The sequence below is a fragment of the Nelumbo nucifera genome, chromosome 1, assembly GCF_055504915.1.
Source record: "Nelumbo nucifera cultivar China Antique chromosome 1, China Antique-T2T, whole genome shotgun sequence".
NCBI lineage: Eukaryota > Viridiplantae > Streptophyta > Magnoliopsida > Proteales > Nelumbonaceae > Nelumbo > Nelumbo nucifera.
The window spans coordinates 142,327,608-142,350,252 of NC_142649.1; the positions used below are offsets into that span (position 1 = coordinate 142,327,608).

At 40.5% G+C, this 22,645-nt stretch overlaps 1 protein-coding gene across 1 annotated transcript; it reads left to right on the forward strand.

The window, feature by feature from the left end:
* The first annotated feature begins 9,268 nt into the window (after positions 1-9,268).
* On the forward strand, positions 9,269-20,801 carry LOC148803928 (uncharacterized). Its single transcript, XM_088898527.1, has 4 exons — positions 9,269-9,292; positions 9,992-10,591; positions 20,363-20,551; positions 20,664-20,801. The coding sequence occupies exons 1-4, from the start codon at positions 9,269-9,271 to the stop codon at positions 20,799-20,801; spliced, it is 951 nt and encodes a 316-aa protein (XP_088754653.1).
* Positions 20,802-22,645: the final 1,844 nt, after the last annotated feature.

Below are 22,645 nucleotides of genomic sequence, written 5' to 3' on the forward strand. Positions count from 1 at the left end.
AAAACTGGTTTTTAGAGGAAGTGTACTCGGCCTCCCACTCGACAACGTCACCACCAGCACCAACGCCGACAACAAAAGAAGCCGAAGAAGCCAAACCCAGAAAGGAGAACAAGAAGAGAGCGATCATAAGCCTGGGACCAGCAGTAAAAGTGATAGCGGCGTTTCAACGAACTTGTGGTGGTAAAACTTCAAGGCCAATTTTGGGCAGTGTTTCAACTTAGAGGGTATCGTTTCGTCGTCGGCGGTGGTGGCGAGGGACCAGCATTTGGCAATTCCACATCTTACTGTACCAGACATAAGTTGGATCGATTGGGCTGAGTTGCAGAGGAGGGGTTTCAAGGGTGTCGTCTTCAATAAAGACAATACACTTACTGCTCCTTACTCTTCTTCTATCTGGCCTCCTCTAGTCCCTTCATTGCGTCTCTGCAAACCGGTTTTTGGTGATAATGTTGCCATATTCAGCAATTCTGCCGGTAATCTATTTTTTCCTTTTTTATATTATGATCTTCGTTATTAGTAATTTTTGTTTTCCCCTCATTCTATTAGATTTTTTCCCGTTTTGTTCATTATTTAGGGCCAAAAAACGTTTGTTCATTCTTTATAAGAGAAGAAGAAGAAGAAGAAGGCCAAAAAACGTATCGCCAGAGTTCTCGCCGCCGATGGCCGTGCCAAGTTCAGATCGGCCGCTACTGTATGGTCGTCGTTGTGTGGGTAGGGTTCGGTGGAGAGAGGTTTTCAAACAACCGAATATTTTTGCCTTTTTGTGGCCAGTTGAACCCGTTATCCCATGTTAATGGTGCAAAGCCCATTAACATTATGAATCTTGATCCGAACGTGTGGTCGGTTGTGCTTGGTGGGTTCACGGGTCCAGTAAACCCACCGGTGCACAGAACGCGGACTCAAACTTCAACAACCCTTTCTCATTGAGCAAGGTTTCGTGGTCTTCAAATCCAATGCCTCACTCTTTATCTATGCACATGACGGTACTATCATCTATGTCCTCATATATGTTGATGATGACATTATCGTTACTGAATCCAATGAGACCATTATATATTCCTTGCTCTCACAAATGGGCTCTCATTTCTCTATCAAGGACATCGGCCGACTTCATTATTTTCTCGGTGTTGAGGTTAGTCGCACTCCATCTAGCCTATTCCTCTCACAATGGAAGTACATGCAAGATCTTCTACAAAGCCTCAATCTTACTGGTGTAAAACCCATCAGAATGCCCATGAGCTCCTCTCTTCAGGTTTCTCGCCTTGACGATGACCCCCTCCCTAAAGCTTCCTTCATACAGCTTGACAAATATAGCATTCGTAGCATGGGGAAAACAAGATGCACTCCTTATCTGGCTTCTATTAACTCTTACTGAAGCTGCTCTAGGCCAAGTTATCGATTGCTCTTCACCAACAAGCCTATGGAATACATTGAAAAAAACTCTTGAACCGAAATTTCGGGTTTGGTTAATGCAATTACATTTTGAATTACAAAATCTTTGTAAAGGTACACTTTCTCTATCACCATTACCTTAGAAAGTCAAGCGCTCTTTGGCTAACAGCCTAATTGTCACTGGTGCACTAGTACTTGAATATGATTTCAACCTTTGTATCCTACTAGGGTTAGGACCGGTTATAAGGCCTTCATGACCTCCATTAGTACTCGACTTGATGAACTCTAAGTCTCTACTAAAGAATTGCATGCCATGTTGCAAAATCATGAACTTTGCATGGTTATGTTAAAACTTGTTTTGGATAGAATTTGTTTAGTACAAATGCAGCCTTCAAAATCATGTTCCATCCAAAATTAGGGTTGTAAATGGGTCGGGTTTACGTAATAGACTTGAACGGGTTGAACCAATTATAACAGTTATGGTTTCATGATTTTGTCATCATTAATAATGGGGCCAGTTACACTTCTTCCCTATCCCAAATTGATTCAGATCCAGAACGATTTATTTTATTAAATATATAATATTTTCTTAATTTTCTTGTAATTTTTATCATATTTTATGTTTGAAATAATAATTTTGTTAAATAATAAAAAAGATAATATTAGTTAAATATGTTTAATTTATTAGTTTATAAATAATTTAATATTTTTCTATCACTTTTATAAATGTTATATGATAAAAATTTATGCTTTTATTTAAATAAACAAATATAGTTTTCAATATACCCAATAAACCAGATTATTAACCATGATAATTCTTGGTTTGTGATTTTAATTTGTCCTAATAAATAGTTACCTAACCTCAGACTCAACCCGTTGACAGCCCTGTCCAAAATCAAAACTCCCAAAATGGTCATGAATCTATAGAAGTTGCAAAATAATTACGAAAAACAAAAGGATCAAATAATGGCTAGTCTTCTATTCAATAACGACCAACAAGTCCATGTCAAATCTGTAAGAAGAAGAATCATACTACTGTCAATTGTTATTTTCGCTATGAGAGAAAAGGGAAGGGTCCAAGGCAACTTACATAACATCCTCTACTAATACTATTAATGTGGTACCCTAACTTGGGTGTCACATATTGACTTGCTCACGGGGCGGATCAGGCTTTGACTTTGTATTAGTACAATACATTCAGGCCCGAGCCTGAGCCCAATCCTGGCCTGACCATCGAGCCTTGGTCTTGAGCTCGAGCCTGACCTCATATAAAGCCCAAAGCCTGAGCCGAATTCAAGTCCAATCAGAAATTTGATAACAATTTTTTTCTTTTTATAATTAATAAAAAGTGTTTTATTTAAATTAAAAGTAAGGTTTTAAAAACTGACCTAGAATCAAAACCGTTCTGGCTACTGGTTTTTAGGTTGATGATTCAAAAACATTGATTAAAAGCCCTCAAAACCCAAAAATACTAAAAGATTCACTATTACTTGAAAATAGAAGAGGAACACACACACACACACACATATATATATATATAGTTTTATTAAGTAAAATATGTTTTTATTATATAATATATATTATCATGTCGGGCTTAAGTCGGGATTTTTTGAGAAAGCCCAAACTCGATTGAAATAATGCCGGTCCTAGTGTTTTAGGCCCAAGCCTGCGGATTTAAAATTATGTCCAAGCTCGACTTAAAATAGGTGGGCCAGGAGGAGCCGTTGAGTTATTTTTTTGAATTTCATATTCATTTCTTTGTTGTGAAGGATCATCAGTCCAAGAAGATACTCCTCTACAGTTTAAATAACAATGGTCTATACCAATTAGACCCAAAAGACCCACGCAGTTGAGCTCTAGGTTTGCTCTTGTAGGTGAATGGTGTTGAATTAACACATGACACTATAGGCTATAGGCTTGGCCTTCCATCGCCAAGAATTGTACGTCGTGTTATTTCTCACAATAAATTACTGCAACCCTCTAATAAAACATTAAGCCTTTTGTATTTCCTATTAGTTAGGCAAAAGTTACAAACTAACTTTTACTGCTAGGAAGACTTATTCGTTACAACCTTTATTTTTTATTTTTGCTGATTTATGGGGACTTGCATCAAAGACCTTGTTTGATGGACTTAACTATTACATTTCATTTATTAATGATTTTGATGTATTCATATGAATTTATGCTCTGCATCCTAAATTTGATGCTTTGCAGAATTTTATTAATTTTAAATCTATGGTTGAGAACTTTTTGGGCACTTCTATTAAGTCCCTTCAAACAAATGGTGGAGGAGAATTCCGTGCCTTCAAATCATAGCATTGTGTGCCGACTCTCATGCCAGCCTACATTTGAATGTTTGACTATGGCCATATATTTGCTTAACATATTACCAACAGCACTCCTAGGCTATAAATCCCCTTGGGAAATTCTTGTTAATACTAAACTAGACCTATCAGGGCTCAAATGTTCTTTTAGGGTACAGTTGGGCCCACCATGAGTACAAATGCTTTGACATCTCTTTAATTCAAGGCATGTTGTGTTTAGTGAAAGGACCTTTCCCTTCTTGGCCCAACAATCCACCAACTCGGTTGTTGACCATCCCACTGGTCCTCCCATTGGACCACCCCCTATCATTGCTATGGGCACCCACAATGCATACTTCAACTTAACTATTGACCCTCCAATATACAAACACCATTAACCGATTGGGGCTAGGTCATTCACCCAGCCCAACCAATTCCCATTTGGGCCTCTCACCCAAAACCAGCTCTCCATTGACTGAACCCCTAACTTGGGCCCTACACATCAACTTGAACCCACCACTAAGTCTACGGGCCCAGCCACATCTACGACTACCGCTTTGCCTAACCCACATTCCTTTCCTCCAGCCTAGGCACTACCACCTTAGCCCATTCATTCGTTGATGATTCGAACTAAGAGTGGAATTTTTAAGCCCAAACTAAGGCCCCATTTGGTCGTGGGAATAGGGGTTTAGAATCGGAATCGGAATGGGCTATTTTGATTCCAATTGTTTGGTTGGACAAAATTGGATTCTCATTTCCATTCTTGGTGGAATGGTCATCCCATTTGATGGAATGACCATTCCCTCCCTCTCCCTTGTGAATGAGATCTCATTCCTTTTAATTTCAATTCCCATTTCCATTTCTATTTGAACCAAACAGACTATAAAAATAAACCATTTTAATTCTAATTTCGACTACGAACCAAATGACCCTAAATTTTTTGGTTTCTAAACACCCTCCTAGACATACTTTTTGAACCCTCTTTCTTTATCAAGGCTATTAATGACCCTAAGTGGAAAAATTCTATGCAGGAGGAGTTTACTGCCTTGCATTGCAATGGTGCATGGGAACTGGTTCCCTCTCACCAGTTTATGGAATTCACATCTTTGCCCCACAAAATGCACCCCACAGGTGCCCCACAGCACATCCCATTTGTGTATTGGAAATATCTTCTAATGACAATTTTGGGAGATGTTCCCAATGCACATTGATATGTGCTCTGTGGGGCACTAATGTGAACTCCAGTTTATGGCCTCTCCAACAACTAAGGGTCCGTTTGGTTCGCAGTCGGAATCGGAATGGTCCATTCCCATAGTCTGTTTGGTTCAAACAGGAATGAGAATGGGAATTAAAATCAGCAGGAATGGGATTTCATTCCCAAGGGAGAGGTAGAGAATGGCCATTCCCTCAAATGGGGGAATGCTATTCCATTAGGAATGGGAATGGGATTCCAATTCCGCCCAACCAAACAATTGGAATCGGAATAGTCCATTCCAATTCCGATTCCAGACCCCTATTCCTGCAAACCAAACGGACCCTAAACACTAGAAGGTTGTCAAGTGTATCTTATACTATTTGAAAGTCATAATTCTCTATGGTCTCTGCCTTGCACTTACTAACTCTTTTCACTTTCATAATTTTGCAAATGCCGATTGGATAGCTACCCAAGCAATCCTAAATCACAAGGTGGCTATTGCATTTACTATGACAATAATCTCATCTCTTTGTCATCCAAGAAGTAGTCGACAATGCCTTCTCCAACACTGAAGCTGAATATCGGAGCATATGCATTGTGTTCTCTAATTTCAAATGCTGTGGGTCCAATCATTTTTGGTGAGCTTGGGTTTCCACCTTCTCAACCTCCAACATTTTAGTGCGACAACTTGGGTGCTACATACCTCAGCACCAATCTCGTTTTTCATGCTAGAACAAAACATGTCATAATGTGACCTCGTCTCCAAGAAGTTCCTCCATGTTCAGTTCATCTCTTTCCATAATGAAATTGTTGGTATCATGACCATGTGTGCTCTTTGGCTCCCCCTAATAGGGTGTTCAATGTCCGGTTCATTAGGAATGGCAACAGGGCAGCGAAAATCCCCACAGGGATCCCCCACTCCCTGTGATTTTTTATAACGTTAATTATTTTGTTTTTCTTTTTTTATTTATTTAAAAAAATAAAAATAAAATAATTAAAATTTACAATTCTATTAGAAAAGATTTAAATATATTTTTAAAAATATTAATATATAAATGTATGTGTACATATACATATAGATATACATGTATATTAGTGGGGATCCCATGGGGCGGGGATTGGGTCCCCATGGGACGGGGAGTGCTCTCCCTGTCCCCGTCCTATCCCTACCAATGGGGATGAAAATTTTCCTATCCCCGTCCCCGCGAGGAGAAAATCATCCCCATCCTTGCCCCATTTGGGGCAGATCCCTACAGGGATCGAGGAAATGGGAAAAATTGCCATCCCTAGGTTCAAAGATCTTAGACCAAACCAGTAAATTACAGATTGAGACATTCCCAAACCAAGCCAAATCGTTTTGGCATGGAACCAAATCAGACCAAACCATTTTCTTATAGTATGGTGCAGTTTCTAATACGGTTTGGGAACTTTGGACCATTCTTTAATTCTATTGGGCTTAACTCAATTAGAAAGCCCAAATAGCACTCCTAAAAATTAAAACTTAAAACTTAAAACTTTTATTTTATTAGTTTATTATAAAATAAAATATTTTATTATATATTTATAATTTTATACATTCGATTTATATATATTATACATCATTTACGGTTTACGATTTGATTAGGTTAATAAAATCCAAAAACCAAACCGAAACCACAAACTGCAATTTAGCAAAATTTGAAACTGAATCAAACTGTTTTCAGGTATAGACTGAACCAAATCATAAATTTGGTTTGGTTTTGTGGTTTGAACCAAACAATAAACACCCCCCTACTCCCCAATACTTTGGCTCCAACACTGTGCTCCCCCACGTCCAACTTGGTGCGGGGTGGGGGGTAATAGTGATAAAGGTTGACGTGAACGTTATGCAACCAAGAAGTTTGTGACATACTCGAACTCTACTATCTCTCTATAAATAAATGAATTCACTCTGTTTGTAGGAGAGTTTTACTCAATTCGGTTGTGATTTAGAATATATTGAACACAATTGCATATTTGACTGATCTTTTACCATAACATATTTCGTCGACTGACTTTTTGTTGTATTCTTTGTAATTGGTTATGAATTATACCTGAAATTTTCCACATAGTATTTATACTTTATACATATTTGCTAACTATGGTACACCCTTCGGATGATAGATCTTTATTAACAAAAACAAGCCTTTTCAATTATAGCCGTTTTGGTTATGTGATCTATATTTGTAAGGTGGGGTGAGTGGAGGGGAGTATGGCAATGAAAAACAAAGGGAAGAAAAACTACAAGGAACTTTCATCAACAACCGTCCATAATCATTCCCCCCTTCATATCTATACTATATAAATTGCATTTTGTCATACATGTATGAGGCTTTTTTATTTTATCCTTTTATCTTGCATGCATACATAGTATATGCTCTTACACTAATCAGACTAAATGTGTGATTCTTCCTATTAGTAGGGGTGGTTTCAAACCAATCCAAGCCGGATATTTGGTTATTTGAGCTCAGCTTGTCAAAAGTCCATCAAGTTCGAGTTTAACTTAATTTGAGCTTAAATTCAGCTCGACTCAAAAGCTCATATGTTTGAGCTCGAGTTGGTTCAAGATCGATTGTGAGCCAATCTTCTTATAAAAATATAAATTATACATATAAAAATTTATTTTTTATTTTACATACAAATATTTAAGAATTATAAAAACTATTTATTATCATACATATAAAAGATAAAAATATTATTATATAATAAAAACAATTTATTACTATATGTATGTATGTATGTATGTAAGCAAGCTCGATTAGACTAGCAAACTTCACGAGCCGAGCTATATTAGGTTCGAGCTTGACTCAATTAGCAAACATGCCTATATATTGAACTTGAGTTTGACTCAAAATTGAGTTTAAACTGAGCCAAATTGAACTTTTCATGAGCTGAGCTCAAATAACTCATAAAAAACTTGATTCATTTTCACCCCTACCTATTAGGGTCTTTTATCAACGTTTGGCACCTCATTATTCTTTTGGAAGGAAAGTGTAGATGGAATTAATTTTCTCTATAAGTTATTCATTTAATTTGCCTTCTAATTTATTATTCATTTAAATATATTTAGCTTTTATTCTATCATGCAATTACACGAGCAATGAACATTAATTATTATTGTGCTATTATATTTCAACCACATGAGGGAAAAGCGGTGGACTTTTTGTTGCACTAACGAATGCCATATTCTAATTCCACCCTGCTTTGTCCCCATTCCATGAGTCCCCCCGTAATGTGTGTTGTACAAAAAATAAAGGATCAGTTTGGAAAGTGTGCAAATACAAATACAAATATATACAGTGCAAAGTCTTTTATTTTATATTTATTTGTACTGTAGATATTTGTATTTATACTCCTTCAAAACTGAGCCAAAAGAAAAAAAAAATGATATATTCTAATGCTTTAAATGCACACATTCTTTTCTTCATTGCATAACTAATTAATAAACAAAAAGCTGAACATTAATGCATTAATTCTACTTTTTTGACTTTGAAACTTCATTTCATCCCATTTATATGTTCACCATATTGAACAAAATTAAAAGTAATGAATATTGATATATTAATGATGAAAAAGACTAAAAATACAAAAAATAAACAGAATAAAAGTTAATGTCTAACTCATGATTCATTGATTGGGTTCAATGGGTCAATGGTTCAACCAGTTGAGTAATCTGTTTTTAGTTTTTACCAGCAAAACGGTTCAAGCATATGGAATAGACCTAAAAATATGTTGGAGCATGAGCTAAAAATTAGAGGTTTCAACTATAAATTGAAAAACATTGGTTTAATTTACTAGCTATAAGGGGCCTATCCCATGCACCTACTAGTGTTAGCTACAAACACTCTCATGTTCTATATGGACATTTACTTTTATATGTTTTTTTGTTAGAGGATTTGTTAATTTTAAAGAGATCTGTTTTTTAAATCCCAAAATTTATTTTCCTGGTAGAGGGGGCCGTGAAAATTTTATTAAAATCATGTCTATGCTCTTACACTATGATTTTAATAAAATTTTGAGCGGCCCCCTCTACCAGGAAAATAAATTTTGGGATTTAAAAAAAAAAATCTATTTAAAATTAACTAAGTCCTCTAACAAAAAAAAATGTAAAATATAGAACATGGGAGTGTTTCTAGATAACACTAGTAGGTGCATAGGATAGGCTCCTTCTAGCTAGTAAATTATACCAATGCTTTTCAATTTATGGTTGAAACCTCTAGTTTTTAGCTCATGACTCCAACATACTTTTAGGTCTACTCCATATGCTTAAAATCATAGTGTAAGAGAATAGACATGTGAACCACTACAAACCTGATTTAACCCACCTTGAAACGGAATAGAATTGAGTCAATATGCTCCAATGGCAAATCCAAATTATCAAATGGTAATGTAGGAAGTGGCAAATGGGTGGGTTGGGTTGGGTAAGGGTTGAATATTAATCCATCCATATTGACCCATCAACCCACCATGACCCATCATCAATGTATCTTAAAGGATCATAACCCACCCATATTGACCCACTTGACCCACCCTCACCCATACTAACCCACCTACTCTCACCTATAAATACAAAAATGGGTCAGGTCAATCCATATACCTAAAAACTTTTGAGAGAACAAACTCTCTCAAGTCTACCATGTGCTATAAATGGGTCAGGTCGACCCGTATACCCAAAAATAACATTTTTGAGAGAATCATCTCTCAAGGCCGTCACGTGATAGAAACAAGTCGGCCAACCCATATACCCGAAAATAACATTTTTGAGAGAATAATCTCTACCAAGGCTATCACGTGGAAAAAACGGGTCAAGTCGACCTGTGTACCCGAAAATAGGGTTGTACACTGGTCGGTTATACATAGTTTTATCAACCGAACCGACTATATTGGGTTGACTACTAAATCAACCAAAACCGACCCAAAGAAATAAAACTCGACTTGCTATAAAAACTATCGATGGGTCAGTTTGTTTGGTTTCAACTGAGACCTCGTCTCAAAGCGATTGAGCATTTCGTCTAACTTGATGTTGTCGCTTGCAAGACGGTTGCAAAGGTTGTAGCCCTTCACTCAATATGAGATTGAATAGCTCCATTTGGCAAGAAGCGGCGCCTCGGCTACATGCTTTTCTACCAGTAGCAATAGTACTAGTGCAAGGAGGAAGAACAAGTTCCAGACGGCAATAGTGAAGAAGGTGGATGATAAAACGGAACAGTGGGTGGTGGACGACGAGATGCACAAAATTGGAGAGAACATTCCACTAAGAGAGCGCTTTGTCATCCCAAGAGACAACCTACCTAATAAACGCTGTAAGCGGATGAGAGAGCAGTTCATGCACAGAACCCGCCTAGTTCTCAACGAATCGGAACATGAGCCTTGGTGTAAAAGATATATGGAACTATATCAAGAGCTCAGAGAAAACTGGGAAAGATTATACTGGGATGAAGGGTATTCAAAGAAACTTGCCCAAGATCATGCCAATTATGAATCTGTTGAAGATGATGATCTAGATTTTTCACCTTACAGGAGAAAGCGATCCCATGCTGAACAAAATAAGGACCTAAGTTTTGGGAGAAACAAATATGGTGATACCTGGGAAAAAGTTGGCCAAATCTGGGACAAGTTTGAACATGATAGAGAAAAAGGAATGAGAGAGAAAGAATTTGCTCTAGACCTGTTCATGGGCCGGGTAGCCCGATGGCCCGGCCCACAACCCAATCGGGCTTGGTCATGTAATTAGGCCCTCGGGCCTGACCTCAAGCCTAACACAGTAAGCCCGACTGTGTTTCAGGCCGAGCTTGGGATTTGTCAAAAAAGCCCGGCCCGACCCGACTCAGGATTATATATTTTATAAAATATATAATATGTAATTTATATATTATATAAAATATATAAATAATATAATATTTATTGAAATATATATTTATAATTTAATATATACATTTTTTATTCTTTTCTTTATAATTTCTTTCTCTCTCTCTCTCTCTCTCTCTCTCTCTCTCTCTCTCTATCTATTCAGCCGCTTCAGCAGTAGTAACAGTATGGGCTAAATTTTGGTCTCGGGGCCCGGGCTTCGGGCTTTTTATGAGGGTCGGGCTCGGCCCAAGTTGTAGGCCCAATAGTCGGGCCGGGCTCGAGCTCCAGCTTGGGCCTTAGAAAAATCTGTTAATACAAAGTGAAAGCCCGGCCCGACCCATAAACAGTTCTAATTTGCTCCCATGAATAGTGGGATTGGGTTTAATTTTCGTGATTCCAGTTCCAGGAATCAGCCATTTGATGCCCATAAATACTTTTTTGAGTTTGAAAGGGACAACGGACAAGTCTATACCTTGAACTCTTCTACCTAGGAATCTAGGATCAATGATTGAGAAGGCAAGCTTTCATGGTTGGAAACCAGGTATACAAGTGCTTAATTATGTAACATGCAAGTATTTTTCTTTTTTTTTTTTTCTGTCATTCCATATACAAATCAACTTAATTCAAAACACAGTAAAATAAGAAAAGTAATTAAATATAATACATATAAAAAAAGAAATAATAAAATAATATGTAGAGTCTTATTAATGTCCTATTAACATTTAAAACTTTAGACTTGTCGTACTATGCCTGAGAGCTAGGCCTAAGACTAAGATTAGACTTCTTATTACTGTCCTATTTGCATTAAAAATCCAGACTTGTACTATATATGAGAGCTAGGCCTAAGACTCAGGTTAGACTTCACACTTCCACCCTCTTGCACGTTATCTCATAAAAAGACTTTTGTCTTTTTTGCTTTTTTTGCAAAGATTGACTAGGACATGCAAGCATCATTCATATGATCGATTTACTTCAGTTTACAAAGTTATAATCCATAACCGAACCGATCAGTTGGGTTATGCATATTTCTAAACCGAAACCAACCAAATTAAGTTAAAAACCAGCCACATCGGATCGAGTTGGGTCGATTTGGTCGGTTTTTGACATTATGTGAACAACCCTACCTGAAAATGCAAAAATTATGCAGAAAAATACCAAAAAACTTTATAGAATTTGCAATTTTTTTTGCAAAAAAAAAGAAAAATTGCAGAAAATGCAAAAAAAAAGGCAGAAATATTGCAAAAAATTTAGAAAAATATAGAAAATACCAAAGATTTTGAAAAAATACTAGAAATTGCAAACCTTTTGTAAAAAAATCAGAAAAAACATAGAAAAATTCAGGAAATACAAAAAAACTAGAAAATTGAAAAAATAATGTAGCAAATACTAGAAAATTGTAGAAAATAAAAAAAATACCAAAAAGTTGCAGAAAATGTAGAAAAATACCAGAAAATTATAAAATACAATGCAGCAAATACAGTAAAGTTTCAGAAACATACCAGAAAATAACATAAAATAGCAAAAATTATGCAGAAAATGCAGAAAAATACTAGAAATTTGCAAAAGAAATGCAGAAAAATACCAAAATTATAAAAAATGCAAAAAATTGCATAAATGCAAGCAAAATGCATAACTTTTATAAAAAAATCAGAAAAATGAAAAAAAGCAAAAAAAATGTAAAAAAAATGCATGAACACCAAAAAACATGAAAACATACCCATGGTACGTGTGGGTGAGGCTTGGTGAAATTGTCGACCCAACCCTTGACCCCCTCGACCCAACCCATCCTGACCCTAATGGGTACCTTGACCCAATCCACCCTAACCCTTTTTCACTGACCCTAATGGGTTGTTCAACCCATATTGACCCACCAATGGAATGGGTGGGTCAAATGGGTTGGGGTCAAGATTGTCGGCCCTAGTAGGAATAGTATAAGAACATACTAGTGAATAACAATTATTGGCCACACGAAGGTTTTTAGAAACCCCTTCATATATAAATTCGTTTTCACATGGGGGGGGGATTCCTTATTCAGGTCAAAGCTCTCCCCCTCCCCCTCCCCCTTTCCCTGGTCAATGGGATTTTGGTTCCCATTGACCATAAAACCTATGTTCTTTTTTTTTTTTTAGATTTATGTGGGGACTAGGGAAACTTTATTTTCCTAGGTATCACTTGCCTGGGTGGGTAAATAACTTTCCCATCTGCAAGAAAGTTGCTAACACTTGAATGGGACAAAAGTGGCCCTTTTAATAATGGATTTTTTGGGCTAAAACAGTCATTGCCTTATTTACATGGAAAATAAAAGAACCTGGATAAATGCACTTACGCGGGTAAGTATTTCTCAGGAAACACTTAGATAAGTAACTTACCGAAAAGCAAACATCGCAATAGTCTCTTTTAGATCATATAGAAAAAACCACAAGGTACTCTAGTGGCCCAATCCCTCCAAGGGTCTGACCACTTTCCATCTTCCCCATCAATTTCCCGTAGACCTTCAAGCCGATCATTGGCTCATATGTATGTCTAATAATGTAACCCACAAAAAAAACAATTAATAATTTTTTTATATAAGGTAACTGTAGATTATATATCTTCAATAACTAGAAGTCTAATATCACAAGGAAGGGATTCATGCCTTCACTGACATGGACTTCTTCATTTGAACCTGAGACATAGGGGTGGCCATAAGCTGAGCTCTATTAGGCTCGAGCTCGGCTAAGTTCCAACCGAGCTTCAAGCTGAGCTCGAGCCCAATTTATAGGCTCGATTAATAAATGAGCCGAGCTCGAGCATAATAAAGCTCAGCTTGTGAGGCTTGTGAGCCGAGCTCGAATATATATATATATAAAATAAAATTATAGAAAATAATATATATAATAAAAATATTATAATTCTTAATTTTTTAAATATCAAATAAAAAATATTTTTTATATATAATTTTTTATTTTTATAAAACATTTTTTCTCAAATCGAGTTCAAGCTTACGAGTTTTTGACTCGAGCCGAGCTCGAGCTCGAGCTTGAGCCTCATACTATTCAGCTCAACTTGGCTCAAATCCACCCCTATAGAGACAAGCTAAATTTGCCAAGACATCAACAACCTTATTACCTTAGTGAAGGGTATGTTAGAAAGAGGCATTCATTTGGGTGGCCAACTTATTAATCCTATCAATCCTTTTGAGGATGAACCATGGAGGATCAATCTTATGAGTGATAATCTGAAAGTAGATGAGAGAATCACCTTTTATTAGACTTGGCAATTGGGTTGGGTGGGTTGGGTCAATACACTTCAGGTTGATTTTGGGTCGGGTTAGCAAATGCTAGACTCTAACCCTAAATGTTTGGGTTAGGGTTGACCCATGGGTCAATTCAGATCATCCAAAAAAATAAGTGAAATTTTAAAAAATACAAGAAAAATGCCAAAATTAAAGGAATTAACCTTACAATTCCAAAAATAAAATAAAAAACTTGAACATTGAACAATTCAAACTTCAAAGTGTAAATAATAAAGAGTAAACACTAAATGGTAAAGATTAAAAAGTGGAAATTTCTAACAATACATGAATAGTCCCGATTAGACCTAACAATCGGGTTAGCGGGTTGACCCATGACCCAATCCAACTCAGTTTTTTCCAGGTTGGGCCGGGTCGGGTCATTCTGAAATTCAGGTAGCTAAGTATGTGATCCTAACCCTGTTTTTTCAAGGTGGGTTGGGTCGGATTTGCGGTTGGGTCAACTTTTTGCCAGGTTTACTTTTTATTATAACATTTCAAAAATTAAACCTGCTAATGAGCAAAAGAGCATCTAAATTGCCTAAAAAAAGAGCATCCCTAATGACCCTAATTTCTGCTAAGACAATTTGTACCAATCCCAGAAAAGGATGAAAAAGCAAGAACCTTGTGCTGAAATTCATCTCTAAGAATGCCACTTACTCCATCTTTTGCAGCACCATCTACATTGTATTTGAAGGTTCAATGGAGGAAAGAATCTAATCCTCTTGGACTTGGGAAGAAGAATCTTCACATTCAACACTTGAAGTTCAGAGATGGCTATAAAGAGATTTCTATATTGGTTGATTACCAAAAAAGGTCAATAGTTTTAAGATGATTTCCTTGAATTGTTGCCCTCACGCAAGTTTTTAAAATTTTTATTATATAAAAAGAAGACAGTTTTGAAGGTCTTTCAAGATAGATGAAAGATTGGGTTGACATGGATCAAATCAAAATATCAAATATACCTCAGAAATAATTTTTGTAACATTTGAATTGAAATCTTATTCATTAGATTCAGAACAAACTTGGATTAGATATGAAAAATGAATACCATTAAAAAATTAAACTAAAAATGATTAGCATATTATATATTATTAATAAAACAAACTAACAACTTAATATTGTATATCATAAAAAAAATTACTTGAAAATAATTTTTATGAAATTTGAACTTACAATTCTTTACTAAATATACAACATTTAAACTAACTTTATTGATAGATTGATATTATGTTATATACATATGTAAATGTTTAAAAATTATCAGATTGTATCAAGCATAGCTTTAGTCTAATGGCATGTGGAATTTAAGTTCTGAAGAAACTTATGTTCCAATGCTTGACTTGGATGGCCGAACCATTCAGCCCAGGAACCGTCTAGGCAACCGGTTCCATTTTACCTCAAACCTGGTTCCTGGCCAAAAACTGTTGAATTGCTCAATGATCCTAATGCTGCTCAATCCGAGGTGGTGCACGAACTGAGGAGAGCAACCAGATAGTCCTTGCTGGAAGGGTGGGGCCGAGCTACAAAGATGAGGTCGCGCTTCAAGACCTACGATCAAGAGAGGAGATGTCAGAGGCCCGAGGAGTTATCCCCGGGTAAGTACTCTGATGCTCAAGTTAGTAGGAGGTGGTAGATGGTCGGGCCGAGTTATAAGGATGCTGGTCCGAGCTAAGTAGCAGTACGAGTGTCAGAAGTTGGAATCCTTTACCTTGAGCATGGAGTACCTTTTTATAGCCAAAGATCTGTGTCCTGGTTGAATTGGGCTTCCGGGGTTGCCAGGATGAGGTTAACCGCCGAGGTATTCAGGATAGTCCCATTCCCCAGTGGAGTCGTCTTCCTTACTCCCCTTTATTCGTAGTTGTGCTCATCCATGTGACATATGGCTGACGTGGCTAAAAGGATAGGATGGGGGGCCACAATAATAGCGTAGCTCGGTCAAGCTATGCTGACGTGGTTGAGACATGCCGACATGGCCGAGCTAAGCCGACGTGGCCGAGCGATGATTGGGCGGACACGTGTCTCTTAGGACCAGCTCAGCCATGACCTGAACACCACTCCTCCAGTTCTGAAGTTGAGGAATGAAGTACTCCCAATTCGTTCCTCGGTTGAGGAACTTCTAAGTTAATTTGGTTGAGCGTTTGGTCCCTTTGTTGTTCCTCAACGCCTGCCATAATCCTGGGGTCTAGGCAATATGGGATGTGGCCAAGGAATCCTTCCACCGTCGGCTACAGAACTCCAAGAATTCTAACTTTAGAATCCGAACACCACTCCCCCAGTTCTGGAGCCGAGGAGGGGGAGTGCTCAGTCCGAAGTGTTGCATGGTCGCGTAGCTCAGCAGAGCGCCGAGGTATCGAGCTAAGCTTCGAGGTCCATCTTCCTGGTGGGACCGAGGAACGGCTCTCTGATTCCTAGTGGAAGTTGAGCTCCGATGTTGGAGTCATTGTAATGCACGACCATGGTGTGCCGAGCTCCGGAGTTGGGGCTTAGCTTAGTTGGGTGTCGAGGACAGGCTTTCTACTGGCGGTGGGATGTCGAGCTTTGGAGTTGAGGTCGTTGTGATGCTCGGCTAAGGTGTGCCAAGCTATGAAATCGGGGACCTTAGAGGTTTTGAGCTACGGGGCTGAGGTCATTATGATGCTTGACCATGGTATGCTGAGCTTCGGAGTTCAGGGTCTCAAAGGCGCCAAGCTACGGAGCTGATGCTCGGCCATGGTATGCCGAGCTTCGAAGTTGGGGGCTTTGGAGGTGCTGAGCTTTGAAGTTGGGGGCCTCATAGGTGTCGAGCTACGGAGTTGGGGTCCCTGCTCTTCAATTGAGGAACTTGTGCTTGAAATCTCGGAATCCAAGCACCACTCCCCTAGTTCCAAAGTCAAAGGGTGGGGTGCTCGGCTGAGGCACAGCGAGGCCTCCTTTGGTCGATATTTACTGTTGGGCATCCCGAAGAAACTAGAGAAACCGGTTGACCCAGTGGTCTTGGGCAAACCTCGAGCATCTGTGATGTTGGTTGGACCAGGGCAATTAATGCCCTATCCGTTGCTTGTTGAGGTTGCCTTTTCGGTTCCCGAGGCCTTGTGCATGCGGTAACAATCGCGTCGATTGGTCTTCCCAAACTTTGTCAGAGCGGCGCTTGATCCTCACCATAGATCTGGCGTTGATTCGTGTACCTGCAGGTTATAAGTAGGGGTGGACGGGCATTCCCCCTTTGCCATTTGCGAGAGGAGTTGCTTGGATAACTCGGAGGGGTGCTGTTAGACAGTTTTGTATGCCCTTAGCTTCAATCAGAATGATGTACTTTATGAGTTTATTGTAAATGAATAAAGATACATATTTGATTCATGTTCCCTTGGTATGTTTCTATGTAATACCCTTAAACTGGACACTTAATGAGACTCGTGTTAGTTTAGAATGTTCACAGCCAGTGGGTCGGTCTGGGGAGACCTATCCTGACAAAGCTGACACTCTAGTGCCACCAAGTCGGTTGGGGTGGCTTGTCTCAGCTGCCAGGGTGAGACCCTAGGCACATACAGTGTAGGATTAATTGAATCTTTGAACTGGACTAGATTTCCAATATTGCCCTGGACCTTGGAGATTGATGGGCAAAACTGGAAAGTTACACCCGACCCCTAGACTCGATTATGATACTACACTAGGTGTCGGATTGGGCTGTCTTTGATGTACCAATCAGTGAGATCCTTAGCGGGGGTCAAAACCTGGGTATGTTGGGACAGTCCGAGAATTCATCTGAGTGGGTGATCATAGTGACAGGATCAGCCCCTTTGTCGGACAAAGGTAATGATCGGGGATGCACTCTCACTGATGGAAACCAAGACTGCCGGCAGCCGATTTCAACCGTTGAGATTTGTTTTGCAAAATATATTTTATATAAGATATAAAAGTATATATGTATGGTTTCTAAATTGTTTGCAAGAAGGTTTTAATTCCCGGGATCCATGTAAGTGGAGAGTGCAACACTGTTCCTTGCAGCCGAGGGAGAGGTCCTCTCTTGTCGGGCAGTGTATGATCATTATGGGCTGAGAGGTTAAGTGTAAGACCATTGAGGATAATGCCTGATGGGCTAATCTTGCATCTGCCCACAGTCCCTAGGTGTTACAAGGTGGCTTGGCCCAGGGACCACTTAGTGTAAGTGTTGGGCCCATAGAGCTCATTTGATGGGTTTCAGGGGGTACACTGTCTTCAGCAGTGCATTTGGCCAGGCCTTGTAACAAAGGCTGGGCTGAACCCATGTGGCTGATGTGTAGATCAATGCTTGGGTCCCACGCCATACAAGGAAGCCCAACTGGGCAGCAATTTGGAAGGTTTTTGAGTACATAACCTTAATGGGCCTTAAGCCCATTTCGAACTGGGCTGATTTGATCAGTCATTTAAAGGGGGCGAATTCTGAAGTGGGTCAGCTAAAAGGATTGGGCTTAGACCCTATCCACTCAGAGAGTCCAAGATCTAAATAAGATTTAGATCTGGAAACCTCCTAATTAGATTAGGAGACAGCTGATCTGATTTGCAGATAAGATAAGGATTATCCCTTATCACTAAGGGACTTCTAACCCAAATATGATTTGGATTAGCAACTCCTAATCTGATTAGGAGCTGATCCCTTTGAGATTATAAAAGGGGAAGGGGGCAGCAGCCTTTTACATCATCAACAGCATTCTTCTCTTAAAGAAAGAGAGATTGAGAGATTTCCTGCATACTGCGAATTCTCTCCTGCCGCTACCTTCCTGCCATGGCCATTCCTTCAGTTCGATCTCCAGTTCTTGGGAGCAATCAAGATTGGATCTTGATTTCAATCTTTTGTGAGAAGATTGGTTGGAGCTGTACTCAAGTCGTCCAGTTGATCCTTACGAAGGATCAAGTTCTTTTGAAGAACGTTGCTGATTCTGCTCCACCCTGCACTGCGCCATCTTCAGTGGAAGCAGATTTTGGATCCTTCCTTGGGCGTGAACACCTCCATTGGGAGATAGTATTTCTTCGTATCAGGTATAATCCTCTCCCACTCCTTTTGGTTCAGATCTGGTTCAGTTTATGGTTCAAGATTGATCCTTGAAAATATGATTTTCTAAATGGGGAATACGATTCCCAGTTGAAGGGAGAGATAAAATTTTTGAAATTCGCCCCTTATTCCGCAATCTTTGGGCGTCCATAGGATGGATCTCTCATCCCTTCAGGTGTTGCCTGCGTTGCTCAGCATTTTGTTTTTATTCCCCGGCTTCAAGCTCGAAAAGATGTCTTCATCATCTTCCCATTCTTCTTCTGCTTCTAGCTCTTCTGGTTCTAGTGAGTCCGATTATGAGTCCGAGGATGGGGCTTTCGAGGATGCCGAGGTTGGTCCCTCTAGGGTATAAGTCGAGTTTCCCTTGCGGGCTGGTCGCCGATTTGGGACCACACCTTGCGTGTTGAACCTCGAGGACATGGTTTGATCTGAGCTATGCATGACATCCCCGAGGAATTCCGAATGAGGTGCCCGCAACACAGTGAGATGGAAACCGATGCTCGGCCCGGCAAAATTTGTGTGTACGAGAATAGTTTGGAAGCTGGGTTGAGGTTTCCTCTGAACGAAGAGGTTGCCAAGGTACTTGCATGGTACTGAGTACTGTCGGTGCAGTTGATGCCAAACTCCTTTAGGTTTTTGGTCGGCCTTCTGTCCTACTGCGCCGTTCGTGATATCGAGTTGAGCCTGGGTATGGTGAGCTTCCATCTTCAGCTCAAACATCACCAACAGGGCTACTACTACTTCTCGACTAAGAAGAATATCAAAGCGTTGGTTGGGACCCCCTCTTATGTGAAGCATTGGGAGGAAACTTTCTTCTTTGTGCATTGTCCTGGGGACCTCCCCTTCCCGACCGTGCTACAAAAGTCGAGAACGAGAGTACCCCAACCTCAATGGTTTGCACTTACTTGGGAGGAAAGGTTGGCTCTGAGCATGAATCACGAGATAGACGTAGTTGCATATACATGCTCGGAGATGTTGATGCTCGGCGGGCTGATGCATAGGGTAGCTGGTCCATCCTTTTCGTTGCTTTATTTTCCTGTACTTTCTTTGCTTCTATGATATGGTACTTACTGTTGTGCTTCCGCGGTGCAGGTGTAGAGATGGCGAGTGAAGAGGAAATCGTATGTCGGATGAAGGAAAATCGCCAGAGGCAGAACTGGGCTGGCGTTGCACCGTAGGTCCATCCTGAGGTAGTTCCTCCTCCGAGGTCTTCCAAGAGGGCGCCATGTCGGCAAAAAAGAGCTCAGCGGTAGGGGAATGACGACGAGCATGTTGTGGTTGTGGAACCCAAGGAAGTTCACTAGGCCGCCTTCCCTCCACAGGTTGAAGTGGGGAGCAATAGCTCGGACATCCATATACCGCACTGGACGGTCCGCAATCAGGATGAGCTAGAGACCCCTAGAGTTCCCGAGCAGCTGCTCTTCGGGATGATGACGACCTACATTACTGAAGAGGCCGGGAGTATTGGGAGCAGCACATTGGAGTGCTCACTTATTCGGGCTGCGGCTCAGGTAAGCTCGTAACTGTCTTCGTTGTTTCAAGCACGCTTCTTCATACTAATGATGCTTCTTGTGTCCGCAGAACGTATTCTCGGCTATTGCCGTGGTTGATTGTCTTTGTTAGTTACGGCGATTGTATGAGAAGGAGCATACCGAGTACCTTCAGGTGAAGACCCAATTGGTCGAGCTTCAGGCGACCAGGGAGCGGTTTGCCGCATTGGAGAAAGAGGTGGCCGAGCTGAAGGCTCGGCTAGCCGAGTAAGTGGACTTGGTCCATGGTCTGAAGCATGAGATTGCCAAGTTGAAAGGTAGAGAGGGAACGATTGAAGCAAGAGGCCACCGAGGAGACAGTGGCACGATACAAGAACTCGGTGGAGCTTCGCAAGGACATGGATTAGCATGCTTCGGCTTCCTACGAGGCTGGTTTCAACGTCTTCCGGTGGAGAGCACTGCGCCACTGTCCCGAGCTAGCCGATGTTGCATAGACTTGGGAGGCCTACGAAAATGAACCGCCCCTGGCCTTAGATGAACTTATTGATGAGGAAGGCAGAGGCGGTGATGATGATGAAGATGGAGGTGACGAGGCCACCAACCTCCCTTCTACGAATTGAATTGTATTGGGTTCCTTTCTTTTTTCTTTTTGTTGCTCCTGTAAAGGCTTGGTATGCCAAGCTTTCACCTATTGTACTGGCTATTTAACTTAATGAAATTTTTTGGTTCTAAACTTGTGTGCAACCATCTCTCTCTCTCTCTTTTTATTTTTTGGTTCCTCAGCCTTGCCTTGGTCGAGTTTTGAGTTGGCCGAGATCTTTAGGCTCCGATTGGTGAAGTGGGAGTGTATTCTGAACTCTCATCTTTGGGATGCTCAGTTTCTGGTTTCGAGAGCCTTTGGGGCCCTTCGAGGGCTAGCCGTTGCTTGGCTAGCTCTGACCGACCTGATCGGTAGGTGAGCGGAGTTTGATTGACTGTCCTCAGGCCTTGATGGGCGGGGGCATTCTTCTCTGCTTTAGGCTCAGGCCGTGGGCAACCGAGTCAAGTAGGTCAACAATACGCTACCGAGTTATGCATTGTGGGCTCAAGCCGTTCAGAGGTCAGCCGAGTCAGGTTGGTCGGCAATATGCTGTCGAGCTATGCGTTGTGGGCTCAAGCCGTTCGGAGGTCGGCCGAGTCAGTAAGTTGGGTTTGGTCCTCGGCAGGAGAGCAAGTATCACTGCCGCATAGTTCTTTGGTCCCCACGTGCTACCCCTATGCCATATTCGGTGGGAAACTTCATGGCGAGGTGGAATGTGGAGACCGTAGCCTGTAGAGCATTAAGGATCGACCTACCGAGGAAGGCGTTGTATGAAGAGGGGCAACGAACCACAATGAAGTCCACCATGATCGTCGCAATGATGTCACCGTCTCCTATCAATAGGGGAAGGGTTATTCTCCCAAGGGGTAGGAGGGACTCACTAGAGAAGCCCATCAGGGGAGTGTTGACAGGGGTGAGACGCTCTTTGTTGATGTCAAGCTTCTCAAATGTGTCCTCAAAGAGTAAATCTGTGAATCTGCCTGTATTAACTAGAATATGCCGTATCTCGAAGTTGGAAACCTCGGCTGTGATTACCAAGGCATCATCATACGGGGTCTGAACCCCCCGGGGTCTTGCCTCTTATAGTCCCGGTTTGATCTTTTTGACTTCCGCTCCTCAATATCTCTCCTCTTCTTATCGGGCCTCTCTTCCTTGTTCCATAGTTGTGTTTGCACTTCTTCTGCGTTGATATACTTCTGTGCATGGCTCATCAATGTAGCCAGAGTTTGCGGAGGGTTCTTAGAGATGGAGAAGTTGAATGACAATGAGCGGAGGCCGTGTTGAATAGCGATGATTGGTTCAGGTTTCTGACCTACAGTGCCTCTTTGTTGAATCTCGCCAGGTAGTCTCTGAGAGATTCATTTTTCCTCTGTCGTACCTGCATGAGGTTGGTCAAGGTCTTCCAATGCTTTTGACTCGTTGTGAACTGTGCACGGAACTGAGTTTCCAACTGCTTCCACGACGCTATTGAGCATGGAGGTAGAGAGGAATACCAGGTTAGGGCTGGACCTGTGAGAGTGGCCACTAGGGCTTTG

What these genes read in the sequence shown, in the direction of transcription:
- LOC148803928 (XM_088898527.1), top strand. Translation starts at nt 9,269, where the DNA reads ATGGCAAATCCAAATTATCAAATG. An exon ending in TAGACCTGTTCATGGGCCGG is followed by an intron (nt 10,592 to 20,362) that starts GTAGCCCGATGG and finishes TTCCCTCCACAG; the next exon opens with GTTGAAGTGGGGAGCAATAG. An exon ending in TTATTCGGGCTGCGGCTCAG is followed by an intron (nt 20,552 to 20,663) that starts GTAAGCTCGTAA and finishes TGTCTTTGTTAG; the next exon opens with TTACGGCGATTGTATGAGAA.